General features: G+C 37.3%; 2 protein-coding genes across 3 annotated transcripts in view; both read left to right on the plus strand.

The window, feature by feature from the left end:
• Positions 1 to 15,236, plus strand: part of LOC127442861 (uncharacterized) — a 42,604-nt gene extending 27,368 nt beyond the window's left edge. Inside the window, exons 3-4 of the mRNA XM_051701136.1 lie at positions 10,662 to 10,774; positions 11,995 to 15,236. Of these exons, the coding sequence (XP_051557096.1) occupies positions 12,000 to 14,531 (2,532 nt within the window). The 5' untranslated portion in view covers positions 10,662 to 10,774; positions 11,995 to 11,999 and the 3' untranslated portion in view covers positions 14,532 to 15,236. The remainder of the gene's footprint in view (positions 1 to 10,661; positions 10,775 to 11,994) is intronic.
• Positions 15,237 to 16,038: 802 nt separating this feature from the next.
• LOC127442983 (DNA-directed RNA polymerase II subunit RPB4) overlaps positions 16,039 to 17,554 on the plus strand; it is a 31,043-nt gene continuing 29,527 nt past the window's right edge. For both annotated transcript variants that reach the window (XM_051701456.1, XM_051701457.1), the window contains exon 1: positions 16,039 to 16,258. In XM_051701456.1, the coding sequence (XP_051557416.1) occupies positions 16,189 to 16,258 (70 nt within the window). In that variant the 5' untranslated portion in view covers positions 16,039 to 16,188. The remainder of the gene's footprint in view (positions 16,259 to 17,554) is intronic.

The following is a 17,554-nucleotide window of genomic DNA, read 5'->3' on the forward strand; positions in this document are numbered from 1 at the left end:
ACAAATGGATGTTAATTCAGGAAGTGAATCAGCAATAGATTTAACAATTGTTTCAAATACATTAGGAGTAATAAATTGGGAAGTATTAAAGAAATGTACAGTTGGTAGTGATAATTTTCCTATAATAAGTACAATTGTAAATAATGACTTAAGGAGGGAAAAATGAGGAAATACAGGAAAATGGAAGTTTGAGAAAGCTAACTGGGAAAAATATAAAATAATGAGTGAGGAAGGAATGAAAATGATCAAGATTCATGAAGGAAAAGATATTGAAAGGATAAATATAGAATTAGTTTCAGTGATACAGAATGCTGCAAAAGAATGTATCCCAAAAAGTAAAGGAAATAGAGTGGAGAAAATAGTTCCATGGTGGAATGAGAAGTGTAGAATAAGCAGTCAGAAAGAAAAGGAAAGCATTTAAAATACTGAAGAAAACACATAATTGGGAACATATGAAAATATATAAGAAAACTCAGGCAGAAACAAGGAATATTATAAGGGAAGTAAAGAGAGAGTATTGGAGATCATTTTGTGAAGAAATTGGTAAAAGTATTCCAGTTGTGGAGCATGATTAAAAAGATGAGTGGAATTAGGAGAGAATATGAATATCCAGTTTTAAGTATGGAAAAGGAAAATGCAATAAGTGACAAAGAAAAAGCAGAAATGTTCTGAAAAGAGTTTTTAAAATAAATAGTTCAGATAACTTGACAAAGGAGAGTAAGGAAATGAGGGAGAAGCTGCTAGGAAAACATCCATATATATTGGAAAGGAGGAGGGCAATGGATGGTTTATTGGATGTTCTGTTTTCATTCCCTGAATTAAAACGAGCATTAAAAAAAATGAAGGTAACAACTCCAGGACAAGATGAAATAAGTTATATTATGTTAAAAAAGTTAAGTGAAGAATCACTTGGAGTAATATTAATGTTTTTTAACAGAATATGGGAAGAAGGGATTTTACCTCAGAGTTGGAAGGAAGCTTGAATTATTCATATAAAGAAACCAGGTAAAGATCCAAATGTACCTCTAAATTACAGACCAATAGCTTTAACTACACATTTATGTAAATTAATGGAAAAAATTATTACTGACCGGCTAATGTATCATTTGGAGAAAATTAAGTTCTTTTCTCCATATCAAAGTGGATTTAGATGCGGAAGGGGAACAATGGATTCAGTAGTGAGTTTGGAATCGGATATAAGGAAAGCCCTGATAAATAAAGAAACAGTAGTAGCAATTTTCTTTGATATTGAAAAGGCTTATGATATGTTATGGAAGGAAGTTTGCTGATAAAATTAGATCAGATTGGAATAGGTGGTAGGTTATATAATTGGATTATATAATAGAAAGAAATATAAAAGTGAAGATTGGAGAATATATATCAGAAAAAGGTCTGATTGAGAATGGGACCCCACAGGGTAGTGTCATAAGTCCATTGTTATTTACTATTATGATTAATGACGTATTTGCAACAATAGATATTAATATAGGAAAATCGTTGTTTGCAGATGATGGAGCTCTTTGTTGTGGAGCTTATCCTTCTTCTCCGGTACCAGCATTAAAGGTGGAGATGGGAGAGATGCCATTCCACTTAAGGAGGAAGCAACTGATATTAACATACTGGCAAACTTAAAAGGTCAGAAGGATAATCACCCTGCAAAAAAGGTACTAGAGGCATGTTGGGAATATGGGAAAGGGAAAATTTATAGTTTTGGCTGGAGAATTATTAAGGATTTATTGCAGGATATGAAATTAAACGAGTATAATGTTACCCCAGAGGTAATATTACCATCAATAACTCTATGGATCTTGCCACAGCCAAACGCTGATTTATTCCTATTGGAAGCAAGACAAGATAAGGGTATAAATGCATTAGAGGCAGAATTAACAAAGAAGTATATATGGACTAAGTATGAAAGTTATATACAGGTTTTTACAGATGCATCTAAAGATCCAGGGAAAGGTCAGGTGGGTGTATCATACATTATCCCAAGATTGAAAGAGGCAGAAGTAAAAAGGATATCAGATCAAGTTTCAGTGTTTACAGGAGAATTACTAGCATTTTTGCTAGCAATGAACAAATAAAATATATGGGATTAAACGAAACTCTCATATGTTCAGATTCAGGCTCTGCCCTGTTAAGTCTGGAAGCTCAACAGTCTGAAACTAGACAAGATATATTGATGGAGATTCTTCAGATGTTATATAATGCAGCAGACAAATAAGACAGTTCAGTTTTTATGGGTTCCTGCACATATTGGAGTATCAGGGAACGAGGAAGCAGATAAATTAGCAAAACAAGTTATGGCAAGGAAAATATAGACATGTATGTAATGTATAGTAAATCAGAACTCAAATCAATAATAAAAAAGCAGTTAAATCATAAATGGCAATTTTATTGGGATAATGAACAAAAGGGTAGGCATCTACATTTAATACAACCATTAGTAGGAAGAGGAAGGAATTCAGGTGGGAGGAGAAAAAAGACTGTATTTTATCTAGACTCAGACTGGGACATACAGGACTTAACTCAACAATGTATATAATAGGAAAACATCTTACAGGATTATGTAATTGGTGTGGAGTTAGAGAAACAGTGGAACATGTATTAATACAGTGTAACAGATATACAGAGGAAAGAAATAAACTAACAGATGAATTCTCAGAGGAAAATTGTATTGCTCAGTGGTTGATCTTCTAAAGCTCAGGAGACAAAATTGTGATTCTCATTTCAGCCTCGTTTTAGTTTCAGTGTTGTCTGACATGTTTCTAATACGTTGCTCCTAAAATTCACTAGGAGAAATAGGTGAGACAGAGCATTTAGCAGCAGCAGTCATAGTTGAGACTTGAGGGAGATATCTTGCCCAGTCTCATTAATGGCTCATTTTTTTCTCCTTAGGAGAAGAAAATGAGCAGTACTAGAGCTACTATGGAGCAATATGTGAGTCATGCATTTTATATATATATATATGTGTAAATAAATCAAGGACACTTTCACAAATTCTGAAACAAATGAACCCTTTATTAAAATGGCCAAGTTTACCCTACACAAGATACAGCATTGCTCTGCGTATTAGTGATTTGTTTTGAACAGAACAAGCAGAATAATGACATTCAGAAATAAGTGACTTCAGATTGCATTTAAGGTACAATAACTGGTGCTGGCTGTCCTGAACAAGCTAGTCCCCATCTATCTCATCTTGTGACAATAGATGAGTGATGGAACATAAATAGACTGGTAAATTGAGATCTGAAAAACTGAGATATAGAAAATATACAAATATACGTTTTTGCAGTATGCTACACCCTATTGGTTTTGAGTGTGGAATATGAGGCCCAAGCTTGTTCAATTGTATATATATATATAAAAAAACAAAAATAAAAACCCAAATCACAATCTAGTATTTTAGTTAGCTGTGTAATAACAGGTTAAAACTTGTAAGACAGCAAGAACTTGTCCTATTCATCATTTAGAAAATCTGAACTATAAATGTGCATCTTCTCACTATGACTATGTATTTAGAACAGTGTAACAGTATTCAGCACAGCTGCACAACACACAGTATTCTGCAACTTACAGTCTTTTTTGACCATGGTCATCTCAACAAATGTCCATCCCTCCGGTGTGCCACATTCAAGAATTTATAGTCTTTGCGGCCCTCGTGCAGCATTTGTTTATCAAGGCTTTTTTGACCTTAGTTTTCTCAACTGGTGTCCATCCATCCAGTGTGCCACAGCACATGATGTAGGCTGCAAGAATAAAAGAATGCACAAATTATAGATGAATTCCCCTTACATACAGAAACAGTGGTGTAGAAAATAATTACTAAATTGTTACCAGGGAAATAGTCATCAACATCAATTGATGCCGGAACCACAAACATCTGTAAACACACAAAGCCCCTCCATTTCTCCTTTCCATATACTGGTGAATCAAACATTCTGCCACATTGATAACTTTGAGGCTTTTGTTTGTCTATTTGGAGCAGTTTGTTTATTGCATTTGTGTGACTGATGTTTATTAGCAGAATGTGCAGTTTCAGGAAAGTTTTCAATGAAGTTGACAGCTGCAGACAATGTGGATGCCTATATATTGAGTGATATTTGGGTTTTGTCTGATTTAATTCATCCCCCTCGCAAACAAATGCAAGGTACCACTACAAAACAAAAATTAAACAACTGCTATATCACCTTTCAACCATGGGTTGGCCTTATTACTACAGGCATATTTATGTGTTTTATAGTGTATGTATGTACTATGCATGTATTTTACAGTGGCAGTAAAGTTACACATAAAGAAATGTAAAGACACAAAAACGATCATAACATTAGATATAGCTACAAATCCCATTATACAGTGTCCAAACACCTCAGAAACTATGACCAAATTTGGGTAGATAGCACTATGACATTTAGGAGAAAAACAAAAACTGAAGGAAATTTGTGCTTCTTTAGTTTGAAAAAGTTATATTAAAAAAGTAATGAAAAAAACAAAAACAAAAAAAAAACTCATGTTTATAGTAAGAGCTACAACTATTAATAAGTTGTCAACTATTGAATTAATCACCAACTATTCTGATGCATGGGGAAATAATTAATAATAAAATGTTGTAAAACAAAACATGAAAAAGTCCAACTGGGTGAATAAACACACGCACACACAAAACACGGATCTACAAAACAACACTGATCTACAAAATATGCAATGTACTTACTTAGAATCCCATCTACTTTGGACTTGTCCAGGACTGCTTTCCCTTCAGGCACCTTTCCGTGTTTCCCAAATGCCACCGCATTTTGGCACTCCTCTGCACTGAAGAATTCGTCAAAAAGAAGATGGAATAAGCGAAGGCAGTCCTTCCTTGCCTCTGCATGGATTGTAGCCAAGCGGGTTGAGGACAGGAAGAGGCCACTATCTGGATACAGCACTTGTTTCCCAGATCTGCTTTTTGTAGCCATAACACCAGCCTGAGGTTGTATCTGTTCAACTTTATCCAGAAAGCACCTTAATGTCTCAAGTTGTTCACCACCTGTAACACAGAAGATGAATTATTACTTTACAGGAATATAGCAATGTTTAAGAAATCAAGAAAAGGAAGGAACAACTTCTAAAATATCCAAAGATTTCATGGCATAAAATATATTTACTAAGTAGTTAATTTGTTTATGGCTTTTAACTTTTAGCTTAAGCATTCAGTAACTCCCAAATGTGTACAATTAATTTATGGCACAAAATTTAGTAAAGCTTAAAAAAAGAATATGATATAATTGATAAAAAAATTTTTTAATACAGTTAATCACAATAATAGGCTGTGATTAATCACAAGTGTAAAATACTTTATTTACTTGTATTTTTGGGGGGAGTTAAAACAGTGTGTTGTTGGAATGAAGAAATGCATGACAAAATGATTAGAGGAAATTATAACATCTCAGCTAAATTTTTATGATTTCTCAATGAGAATCTATATTATAATCTATATTAATTTGGCATTGGCATAATGAATTGCAGACTTTGCAGAGTTTTTTGGCCTCTTTATTCAAATGGAAATGCATTTTGCCAGTGAAACAGGGCCCCCAGTCTAACGAATTGCCATTTGAATTTTTAGACGCTCTTTTGTGTAAAAATTCAAATGGCAATGCAATATGTCAGAACTCTCATCAAGGCGGGGCTTCAGTCTTAAGGACTTCGACAATGCTGACACTGTGCTTCCTGATCGCTAATGCTGAGTTCACACTATACGACTTTCAAAGTCATCAGATCGCTGTACTGCACGACTGTTTCTCTTGCGATCGGATATCTTGAAGTTGTTTCACACTACATGACAGGGGGTCACACATTACAAGATTTTTCACGAGGACTTGCAGACGATTCCCCAAACTACGTTTAGTCACGCAAACACACGTGAGAAGTTACGTTTCCAAAAATGGATGCCAGCAAGAAGTTAGAGGCCTATGGTGTTTATGCGCTGATTTGCAGCGAAAAAACAACAAAAACAAAAAATATGTTGGCGAGCATGGCTAGGAAGACGCGCACCGGATTGTCTGTTCTGCAGAGGGTGTTAGATGTAAATAAATAAATTTGCAATAAAGTAGGTAGCTGCCTGCTCGTTATTGTTATTACTTTGTTTTTGTTAGAAACAACTGAAAAGCTTGTGTGTAGTCTATGACAGTTTATTATAAAAGAAACTATATGACAATTTATTCTGTTAGAAACTAATGTTCTCATTGGCTGTAGGCCGTCACTGCTGTCATTGTCAGTCTCAACACCTCACACTACACGATTTGGAGTCACTGACTGGTCAAGATATTTAACCTGCTAGATATCAGTCTCCCTGGCATCATAGACATAATTCTTAAAATGAATGCATAGATTTGCGAGATTGTTGAGATCAAGGATTTATAACATGCATAACAATGTAAAATGCTTCTTGACATTGACACATCATTGACTTGGCATAGTGCTTTTTAGCTTTTAAGCGAATATATAGCCCCTCTATATGATCCATGGAGGAATAGGCAACCCGAGTTTGAAAAGATCCTACTACTAATATACAAACATTCCCTCCTAAATGTTTATATTTTGTGGGAATGCACCCCAAGTGCGTTTAGGTTTGCTGTCATTTTACTTCATGATTGTCGCTGGAGTTTGAGCGAGCAGTGAGCGCACAAGGGAGCCCTTCAGCGACAGCTACAGAGCGACTTGGCTACAATGAGCTACAAAATCACTGGCAGTGTGAACGTAGGGTTAACACTGACACCCCTAGATATAATATAGATAGAAAACATAATTACAATCTAATGTTCCACAATTATTAATTATTTCTTATTTTACAGTGCTTGTGTATTGAGTAGCACTTCAGGTTCCTTAAGTGAATTGTGCAAAGAAAAAAGGTGCTGAAGGAACAAAGCGACCTAAAGCAACATAAATACACAACAGAAAAAAATTTACTTACTGATACTACACAGCACATCCTCCAGTTTCCCCTTCTCCTCCATTAATTTTGCCACCTCTGCCTGACATGCCTTGCATGGCTTCCATGCTCTGCCTTCTCTTGATTCAGCTCGCACACGTGGTTCTCCATATTCTGGTAGTGGATCACGCTCAATGATACAATATGCAGATGAGCCTTAGCTTGATGAACAACTCTCATTTTCAGACATACTAGCATGACTCCGAACAGGAGATGATCTTTTAGGTATAGTGCGACTGTACAACATACTAAGAAAGCTTTCTTTGGCTGTTATGTTATTTGGGGTTGTTGATTTCCGTTGCTGATCCAAATCCACCAAAACAGGCAGCTGTTGCAATTGGTCTGGAGGCATGAGCTGTATAGTGCGGGGCTGGTGATGCTGTGGATACTGAGGATGGCTGTAGCAAAGTGGGATTGGCGGCGGAGTGGGTGGATTCTGGTGGAGAGGCTGGGTGGATAGAGGGTGATACTGTGGCTTGGTAGGTGACGAAGACTGGTTAGGTGGTGGCTGGCACTGTAGCCCGGGAGGTGGAGATGACCGGGTAGGTGGAGGCTGGTACTGTGGCCTGGGAAGTGGAGATGACTGGGTAGGTAGAGGGACACTGCGCTCTACAGTTTTTGGGTATTGCTGTGCAGAGGTGGACTGAACAGCTTGAGGCAGTGATTGGAGGTTATAGAATTTCTGAGCAGCTGCATCTCTTTTTTTAATGTCCTTCTCTGAGATATAGTTCTGTCCTTTTCTGTCATCAAACAACACAATGACTATGGAGTTGTGTTTTATTATGGGCCAAAACTCATGAGTATGGGCAAGTGCACAGTGGTTGGTTCTAGGCCTGTTGTTATTATTTCAGTATTTAATAATTAGTTTAAAATGGTTTAATATGCTGCAAATGAAGTAGCTTTTTACGTTTTTTTTTTATAATTCATTTAGGCTACCAGGTAGAGTGCACTCAGTCCACTGCGACCCTAACCCTAGAAACTAAATATCATTTTGTGTAGATTTTTGTTATTATAATATCATCCAAAACAATAGTTAAAATTAAGAAACATTTATTTAAAGAATAACATCAAATTAAAAAGATGTGCAGTAAAATGACAATGATTCAGTTACCATCCTGGTCATCTTTGGGTGAGCCAGGGTCTGGTTCATAAAATCTCATCTTCTTCGTTGGGATACGTGCTCTTTTGGGCATCTCTTTTTGGCATCTCTTTTTCAAAATTTCCCGCTTGGCATTCCATTCTGTAAAATACATAAATGTACAGCACATGTAAATGAAAAAAGCAGTTTTTGCCCATACTGCATTTTAACATAAAGAGTCATCATAAAACACATTTTCACCCATTTGAAAATGACAATGCCAGTTTTTCCATCGCCAAAGTAGCCTAACTTTGGTGCACTATTTAGCCCCCGACAACCTGTGTCATCTACTTTCATTTGATAGGTATCTTCACCGGCATCCTCAGTGAGGTTTTAGAGGTTACCTTGGACCTGTAGCTTAAAAGCTGAGCCCCCTACACCCTCTGAAAGAGAGTAATTCGGCCGAGGTCGCGGGCTTTCCCGTGGATTTTAACCACTGATCTATAACGTTTTAACCCTATCATGCTGCAGTAATAGTTAGCTAACATTTACAAGTTCATAGCCACATATGGTCAAGGTTTAAGGCTAGCTAACCTTATTATAAGCAGTATATGTGGACCAGATTCTTCAAAAAGTTTCAGAACCCAAATATATACCATCTAAATGTTACAAAATTAAATTTAACAAAGATTAAACTTACCTTCTTTTGTGAGGCCCCGTGGTTCTCCGTTGCTCTCGGCCGCTTTTGCGCTCCCTGTGTTCCCCGTACATTAATCAGCCCAACCTTTAGATTAACCAATCACGATGCAGGCAGAGCTCTTGTCCAATGAAATGTCCTAATGCTGGTTAACAGTTCACATCTTTTTGCGCTAAATTTGTTCAACCTCCGAAACCGGTAAGTGGATAAAGCTTGTTATTACTTTTACCAAAGAGTAAATGATTCAATAATACTAATCAAGTGTAGTTATTCTGCATTTGATTGTACTCAGAAGTAGGAAAAATCTGTTGTTGGGAAGTTTGAATCAGTGAAAAGATTATATGTGAACAGGCATATCGGCTAAAACTTATAAAAATAAAAGGTTAATATAGTTAACTAATAATGACATTTTTTATTCTATACTCTTTATAATAGGTTTATCAAAATTGTTTATTCACACTATCAGAAGTGTTAAGCCAGGAATTCTTCTTCATCCTCAAAATGCCACTGTCTATAATAAACTGGACTTTGGCCATATGGACTTTGCTGGCTTTTGAAAGAAATTAGTGATTATGCTATGCCAGTAACAGTTCTAATGCTTTTTTTTTTTTTGTGAAATCAGTGCACAGTTCCGAAGTGTGCTATCATATGTTACAACTGTGATTTTTTTTATTATGATTATATGCTTCATCTTCATCTTAATTGTTTTTTTAATAGGAAAAGTTGGACAAATGTACAATTGTCCTATTACTGTAACACTCTTCAGTCAGGAGATACATTTATATCATAATCATGTGCACCAGTGTACGCAAAAAGTTGTAAAACCAACTGGTATGTATTAACTGTGTAAGAGTGTGCCTTTTCTGTCATCACTAGTGTCACCGTTGTTTCAGCTCCATTTCTGACACCAGTCAAGCATGAATATTGCTCTTCCATAGAAGTTACATGTGTGTGTTTGATGGTAGTGGGGTCTTTATTACACAACCTAGCTCTATGTGTTACACACACATACAGATAGATAATTTTTTTTAAGGAAAAACCAACATTTAGTGTCTTAGCAAGGGCACCACAGGCCACCAGAACAGCTTCAGTGGGCCTTGACATACTATTCTCCAGTTCTCGAAGTGAAGGGATGAAAACCAAAAGATCTGTGTAGAGAGTGATAGAATGACACTGGTCTACAAAGATGTGGAAAAAAGTAATATGGTCAGATGAGCCATCCCTCTACATATTCACGACAAGTGGCTGAGGTAATCTGTGGCGTTCACCAAGAGAACAGGAGAGGCATGAATGCTACACCCCTACAACAGGGGTCAGCTGGCTCTGGGGAGCTGGCATGTTTTGGGTCCTCTTGTCCCCTTAGAGGAAGAGGTTACTGCAAATCAATACAAAGTTGCTCTGAGTGATCACATTTATCCTACGATGAAACATTTCTATCCTGATGGGAGTGGTCTCTTCCAGGATGACAAGACCCCTATCCATAGGGCACAAGGGGTCACTGAATGGTTTGATGAGTTCACAGTCACCAGATCTCAACCCAGTTGAACACCTATGGGAGATTTTGGACTGACAGGTTAGACAGTGCTCTCCGCCTACATCATCACCATCAAAACACCAAATGAATGAATATCTTTTGGCAGAATGGTGTTCATCCCTCCAGTACAGTTCAGAGACTTGGAGAATCAATGTCAAGGTGAAGCTGTTCTAGCAGCATGTGGTGGCCCCACACCTTATGCTGTTTTTTCCTTTGTAGCCTTACTATAGTATGGTCCATGAATTAGTTGCAGTTGGAAATGTAATGTAACTGGAAGAGAGAGAAGTATTTTGATTTTGATTATATGATTGATATTTATTCAGTTTTCAAATGCTTATTTGTACTCAGAGAGGTTATTTTGTATCTGTTTACATTTTTTCAGGCAAACGCAAAAGCTGACGCTTACTAAATTTGACAGTGGCTCAGAGGTACGACTCACGCTGGAGGAGAAAAGTCAAGAGCCAGCAAAGTACTTGCAAAAGATACAGAAGAAAGGTGAGAAAATTTCAGATGTTTTTGTTGTTATATGCACAGCTGTTATGTTCTTCTCCCAGCCACATTTCAGCAGCTCCTTTGCTTCTGACAGCATTGCTGAATACTTTTATATACCTAAGAAATTGGTTTTGTTTGAAATGACTGTTTACTAATAATATTAATTTACTTGCCAATTTATAAAGTACACTTGTATAAAAATAATGCGGTATAATCCAACAGCCCTTCAATAAAGCCTCCTTCATGGGGATTATAATATTCAGTTTTATTGATTTAATGTTCATTTTGTAGTCTGTAATTTGTGATGCTGTTGAACTGTACTGCGTTATACTGAAAGGTTTTCCTAATATTTTGCACATCCCATTAATATGCATTATGGTTTAAGTATGGTAGCTATTATTTCTCTCTATTTTCAGCTGGACACACAAGGAGTGGAGAACACAGGTAACAACTGTTCAAAAATGTAAAACATCTAACTCCATAGAGTAATGAAGCATAATAAGTTTTCCACACAAAGGATTTTGGTTCCATACTAATTAGGAAAATGAATATGGTATATTGCCATATTCCCTCAAACTACTTCCAATGTCAGCACTGAATATTTTGGTTGACTGTAAAAACAAAGAATTGGCTGGAGAGGGCAAGGGAAACCACATACCTCCTCCAAAGCATGTGAAGTGAACTGCCACTCGGACAGCAGCACACTTATCTGAAAGCTGAAATGTGTAGGAAGGTGCTATGTCCCTGTATCCATCCAGGTGTGTCTGCACAGTTGGCTGGCATGCTTACTGGGCTACCATAATGTCATTTGCACTGTATTCATATAACTGTATAATAAATATTCAGATGTTTCAAAGATAGCATCTGGTCTATTCATATAGTGGCAATGTAAGAAATCCCATGTTATAGAGCTTTAAATTGTGATCAGTAGTAGTGTTAATTTCAAAGAAAAGTGAATGTATCCAATAAAACACTGTTACTGATGTGAGACTTGCATACGTTAATTGGTTTGCCAAGCTTTAAATGGCAGCGCAGGTTACTCTGACACTTTGATGTCTAGTAACTGGTAATGTGTTTAGACTGACAGAATTACTATGGAAAATAAACACAAGTAGACTAGTGAGCTCAAACTCACCAATGCTGCTTTTCAACATTTTGTGTACGTGACTGATTACAACAAGACAACAAATCTGTAAAATGTATTACAACTTTTTTGTTTCTAGAATCAATGTGGAGGCCAGTTGACTGCTGCACTGGAGAAGTACCTTATTCTGCTACTCTGGAAGCTGAGGATTTTGTTAATCTGGAAAACCCATCAATCATGAATTCCTGTGACATCTGTAACTCCAATCATACATTGTCCCAGTATTATGAACACACAACAGTGATGCATCACACTGGCCTTAATGCAGAATCAGAGAGTGAACTGTCTTTTTACATAGATACATTGATTGATCAATTTGTTGAGGAGGGGACTTCAGATGATAACTTGACATTTGATGATGACCTATCATTTGAGGACAGTGTAGAGCTAAACATAGAGGAGGGAACAGGACTCAAAAACTCAACAAACACTGGAGATAGTTTACTTTACAAAAATGCACCAATTTCTGTTGCAGAGAGCCTTCTACTCATAATGACATTTGCAAACAGACACAAAATAACAGGAAAAGCGCTAAGTGACTTGCTCACACTAATCACTCTGCACTGCCCCTCTGACATCCAGACCGAATGTCTTCAGAATTTACAGAAATTCAAACAATTTTTTGATAACTCCTCTTCCTCTTCTCTACTTTTGCACAAATATTGCAGTGCATGCCTTATGTCTGTTGAGCGTACAGACACCCACTGTAAATCCTGTGAAGCAAATGTGTTGATCGAGGGCTCAACTTCCTATTTCATTGAGGTTCCTATTGAAGCACAGTTGAAGTCATTGTTTGCTAAGGAAGGTTTTGAGGAAAAACTAAAGTTCAGGTTTAATAGACAGAAAACGTGTCATGACAGTATCGAGGAAATATACGATGGAGAAGTTTATCAGAAATTAACAACTTGCAATGGGCCTCTCAGTGATCCGAGAAACATTTCTTTAACTTGGAACACAGATGGCATACCCATTTTCAAGTCTTCAAAGTTTTCTGTTTGGCCTTTTTATTGTGTCATAAATGAGTTAAGTTTTGTTCAACGCACAAAACGTGAAAACATGATATTTGCAGGTCTTTGGTTTGGGGACTCAAAGCCATCAATGTTGACATTCCTTGAACCACTGTGTGACACTTTGAACAAAATTGAAAGAGATGGAATTTCTGTTCAGTTTGCAGGAGCTCAAGAACCTTTTATATGCAGAGTTTTTACCATTGCTGGAACATGTGATTTACCAGCAAAAGCATTAGTCCTTAATTCTGTTCAGTTCAATGGACAGTTTGGGTGTCTGAAGTGTGAACAGCCTGGTCAAACAGTAAAGACAGGAGAGAGAGGTCATGTCCATGCCTTTCTTTTTCAGGAGGCAGATTCAAAAGGCCCCCCTCGTAGCCACAAGGGGTTTGTAGATAATGCTAAGTTGGCCTATGATTCCAAAAGCATTGTACATGGGGTGAAAGGCCCTACCTGTCTCAGCAGACTAAAAAACTATGATTTGGTCTTGGGTACCGGCATAGACTACATGCACTCTGTACTACTGGGGGTCATGCGTCTGTTGATGTTTTTGTGGTTTTCCACAGAGTTTTCCCGATGCGCTTTTAGTATGGTCAGGTCAATCAGTGAAGTAGACAAACGGATGAAAGAAATACAGCCACCATTTTTTATTAGATTCCCTCGCTCTGTGGCTTCTCACAGAATGTTCTTTAAAGCGTCTGAGTATCGGTCCATTTTATTGTTTTTTGGGCCAGTTGTATTCCGGGGCATCCTTGCAGGCCTATACTATAACCACTTCCTGCTCCTTAGTGAGGCTATTTTCATTCTTCTGATGGAGTCAATAACGCCTGCACAAATAGATCATGCTGAAAAACTTCTCTGGAATTTCTGTTCTCAAATGAGTGGCCTTTATGGTGAACGATACATGACAGTCAATATGCACTTGCTTGTTCATCTAGCAGATAGTGTAAGAAGTCTTGGACCTCTGTGGACACACTCTTGCTTTCACTTTGAAGACAAAAATGGGCACTTACTTCGTCTTATACATGGGACCCAAAATATACCTGTCCAAATGGTGAATGCTGTAAAGATTATACAGTGTCTCCCTAGCATCACACAAAACATAAAGCTGAACACTGCAGCCTCCGAGTTCTTGGCCAGAATGACAAGTGACAGTAGTTATCAAGCAAGTAATGTTGTCAGCACTGTGGCAATGATTGGGTCATCATTGAGTCTATGTCTTGAAGCTGATGATAAGTCTCTTGTGGAACAGTTTCTTGGTCAGAGATTACATAATAATGTTGTGAAGGCATATAACAGAGCTCAAATAGGGAAAACTGTTTACACTTCAAAGCAGTATGTCAAAGCTAAACGAAGGAACAATTATACAGTGTTATTTTGTGATGGGATGCAGATCAAATATGGCCAGATTGAGTTACTGTGCCCTTACAAAGAAACCAGTGAATGTCAAAATGAGACCAAATTTGCATTTGTGAATGAATTCTCAGTTGCAGGCATAAATCTTCTACAGGATTCTCTGACAGATGGGACATGTTTTCACATTGTGAGCTTACTAGAAGTTCCAGTAAAAAGGACAGTAGTTGCACTTCAAATATTTTGGGAAAGTTGATGTTTATTGATTTGTCCTCAATGCCTGGTATTGTGTTTGTTGCACGTTTCCCCAACAGACTTGAAAGGGACTGAACATAAGTCAAAGAAGAGGTCATATTCTGAACAGAAGAGCCCATGATTTTTACAACTAGTTAACATTTCTTATGGAAAATTAGAAGTCTAAGTTGATGGACAGATATTACATAGTTTGTATTGTGATGCCATACCGAAACAAATACTAGTGATCTCACAGTGGTCTTTTCATATGGGCATATCTATTGTCACACTAAAAGGTCACTTTTGGGCCCTGCTTAAGATAAAAACATCTGAATATACTACACTTACCTACACCAGTTATGAGTCTGTTCTGTGATTTTGGCAGTTTTGCTTTGATACAGCTAAAATGCTGTCTTGTCCTTGTCTAAATGGCTGCATTACATTAAAGTGATCATTTTATAAACTTGAAAGACACTTGGAGCTGAGTGATATTAATGATATACTCTAACTGGTTATCCTCGTTACTAATAAGCAGTTTTCCATGTGTATGTCCTATTTAAGAGCAAGTAATAGATTATTACTTAAATTATTAAAGTTAGATTATTGATGTTGAAATATCCTGTGAAAATATTGTTATATTTGTTTTTGTCTGCATTATGTAACCCCAATTCTCACCATGTAAATATCAAAACATCTGTCTAAAATGTCTTGGAGCTTTGTTTTTGTCATGGACAAGCATATAAAACCATTACAATGAGGGCCATGTATTTGAGTTTATTTAAAAAAAACAAAAAAAACAATGACAATTCAGAGAGTGCTTGTGGAGAGCTCTTTATTTGCTCTATCTGAGCTCAGCATGAGATGCATGAATTAGACTGGGATGAGAATAGATTGAGTTCATAGAGAGAGCTCTCTGGTTTCTCTGCCTGAGATCAAAAAGAGGCACCAAACTTGAGAAAATCTGAGAATTATATTAGAGCTTGAGGAGATCTATTTTGAAACTAAAAAGGAGGCTAATTTGAGATTTTGTGTAGCTTTTTCTTCAGGAGAAAAAAACGAGAAACAGGAGAAATAAGCCATAATCTCGTTTTGGTTTCACACAGACCTCATTGTTGTCTAGGAGAAATACATGAGACATTTTTGTGAGCTCTTTTCTAATTTTCTTTTCCTCTGGGTTACAGAAGAAAGGAGAACGGCAATTAACCTTAGAGAAGCTTTTAAATCCAGTAAGAGGGGATAGTCTATTAATACAATTTCTGAATTGAACTCGGTTAATTGAAAGAATAAAGCTAGGCCATAAAAGGACATTTTTATTATTATTATTTTTTTTTTTTTCTTCTTCCTCCTCTCTCTGGGCAGTGAGGGACTTAGGGTTGAAAATGGAGGAGCTGAACAAGCAGCGCTATCGGAAGCACGAGTCCTGAAAAGTCTGGGGAGAGAAGGAAAATAGTCTCTGATCCGTAACTCACAGTAGATGGCGGTAATGCTCTATTTTAGAATTCGAGCCGCCAATAAAGAAGATGAAGAAGAGTCTGTTCTTGCACACTTCGCTGTGACTGACCGGATGTTGAGTGTGTTTCATTCAAACAGCGTTGTTATGTAGTGCAGTGATGTGACTGTTGTATTTGAGAGAAAGTTGATTCATATTCTCTGTAAATGTAATCAGTTAAGTGTGTGTGATGGCGGCAGGAGGAGCAACGCAGGTGGGAGATGTGGAGGAGGACGCGTCTCAACTCATGTTTCCGAAAGGTGCGATTATATAGTAAAATCTGTACATCACAACACCTTTGGATCATAACTACCGCATCTCAACTTGTGTTGTCTTAAGGAACAATGATCAATGTCACTATTATATTATACATCCCAAATAATACATCACATCACCTCTGTGTCATATTTAACACATATGGAGGTTTCAGACTTCTTTGCCAGGGCTACAAATATGATGATCCCCTTGCGAGAGACATTCTTTCTGAAATATAAAGGCATTCATGTATAAACCCGTTTATAATGTGTGTGAAAATTTGTAATTTATATTAAGACAACAATTTCGTTAGATTTGGTTTATTTCTTACTGTTAAAAACGATGGCTGTCTGGGTACGTTTACACGACAATGATGTATTAAAAATGGACAAGCTTTTTCTTTGTGTTTTTGAAAAGTTTCGCGTACAGACGACAACGTTGTCAAAGCGATTCCCGTTCACACGGATCCGCGAAAACGACTAAAAACGCTGTATTATGCATGCCAGGCCAGTAGTTGGCGATGTCACTTTGTAAAGAAACACTACGCGCCTGCGCACAGCATTCTTCCACAGAGCGGTGAATACAAACAATGAAGATGAGGAGGGGCCAAGATGGCGTCTATGTAGTTCAGCTTTTTATAGCTCTCGGAAACCAAAGCTTTATCTTGTTTAACCTTCCGTTGCACTATTTGTTTTGGGCTTTAGCTTGTTAACTTTTTGTATGTTTCTGTGAAGAGTTAAAGTCTAAACTGCGACTCTTTTGCTGTCCTTACTAAAATGGAGTGTTTAGCTTAGTGCACTGAATGGTAATCATCTTCAAGTGTTGACTTGACTACATTTCTCAACAGTTTCATGGATCAATGTAACGATGTATGCATGGTGGAAAGTGTGAAACATGTACACAACTATGCTAAACCTCCTGAAAGGGACATCGTCAATGATCTTTTACCATTACCTGATACTGCTTCTAAGAGCCCTCGTCCAAAAATGCCACGCCATACCTCTGAGCCTTCAAACGTGATGCTGATGGAGGCGATAGAGAGGCTGGTGTAAAAACAGGACATTGTCATGGAAAAGTTACTGGCAATTGAAAGCTCTGTGGCATCCAACTCATTTAAAATTTCTGAACTTGATGGGAGAGTTAAATCTGTCGAGGATAAAACGGTGCATGCTGTCTTTGAAACGGACAAATTGGGCGCTCAGCTCGAAGTGATCACCACTGAGAATAAACAGCTGGATGAACTGGACACTTACAAAAGAAGATGGAACTTGAAAATCTCAGGCATTCCAGAGGAGGACGGA

Source organism: Myxocyprinus asiaticus, chromosome 6, assembly GCF_019703515.2.
Source record: "Myxocyprinus asiaticus isolate MX2 ecotype Aquarium Trade chromosome 6, UBuf_Myxa_2, whole genome shotgun sequence".
NCBI lineage: Eukaryota > Metazoa > Chordata > Actinopteri > Cypriniformes > Catostomidae > Myxocyprinus > Myxocyprinus asiaticus.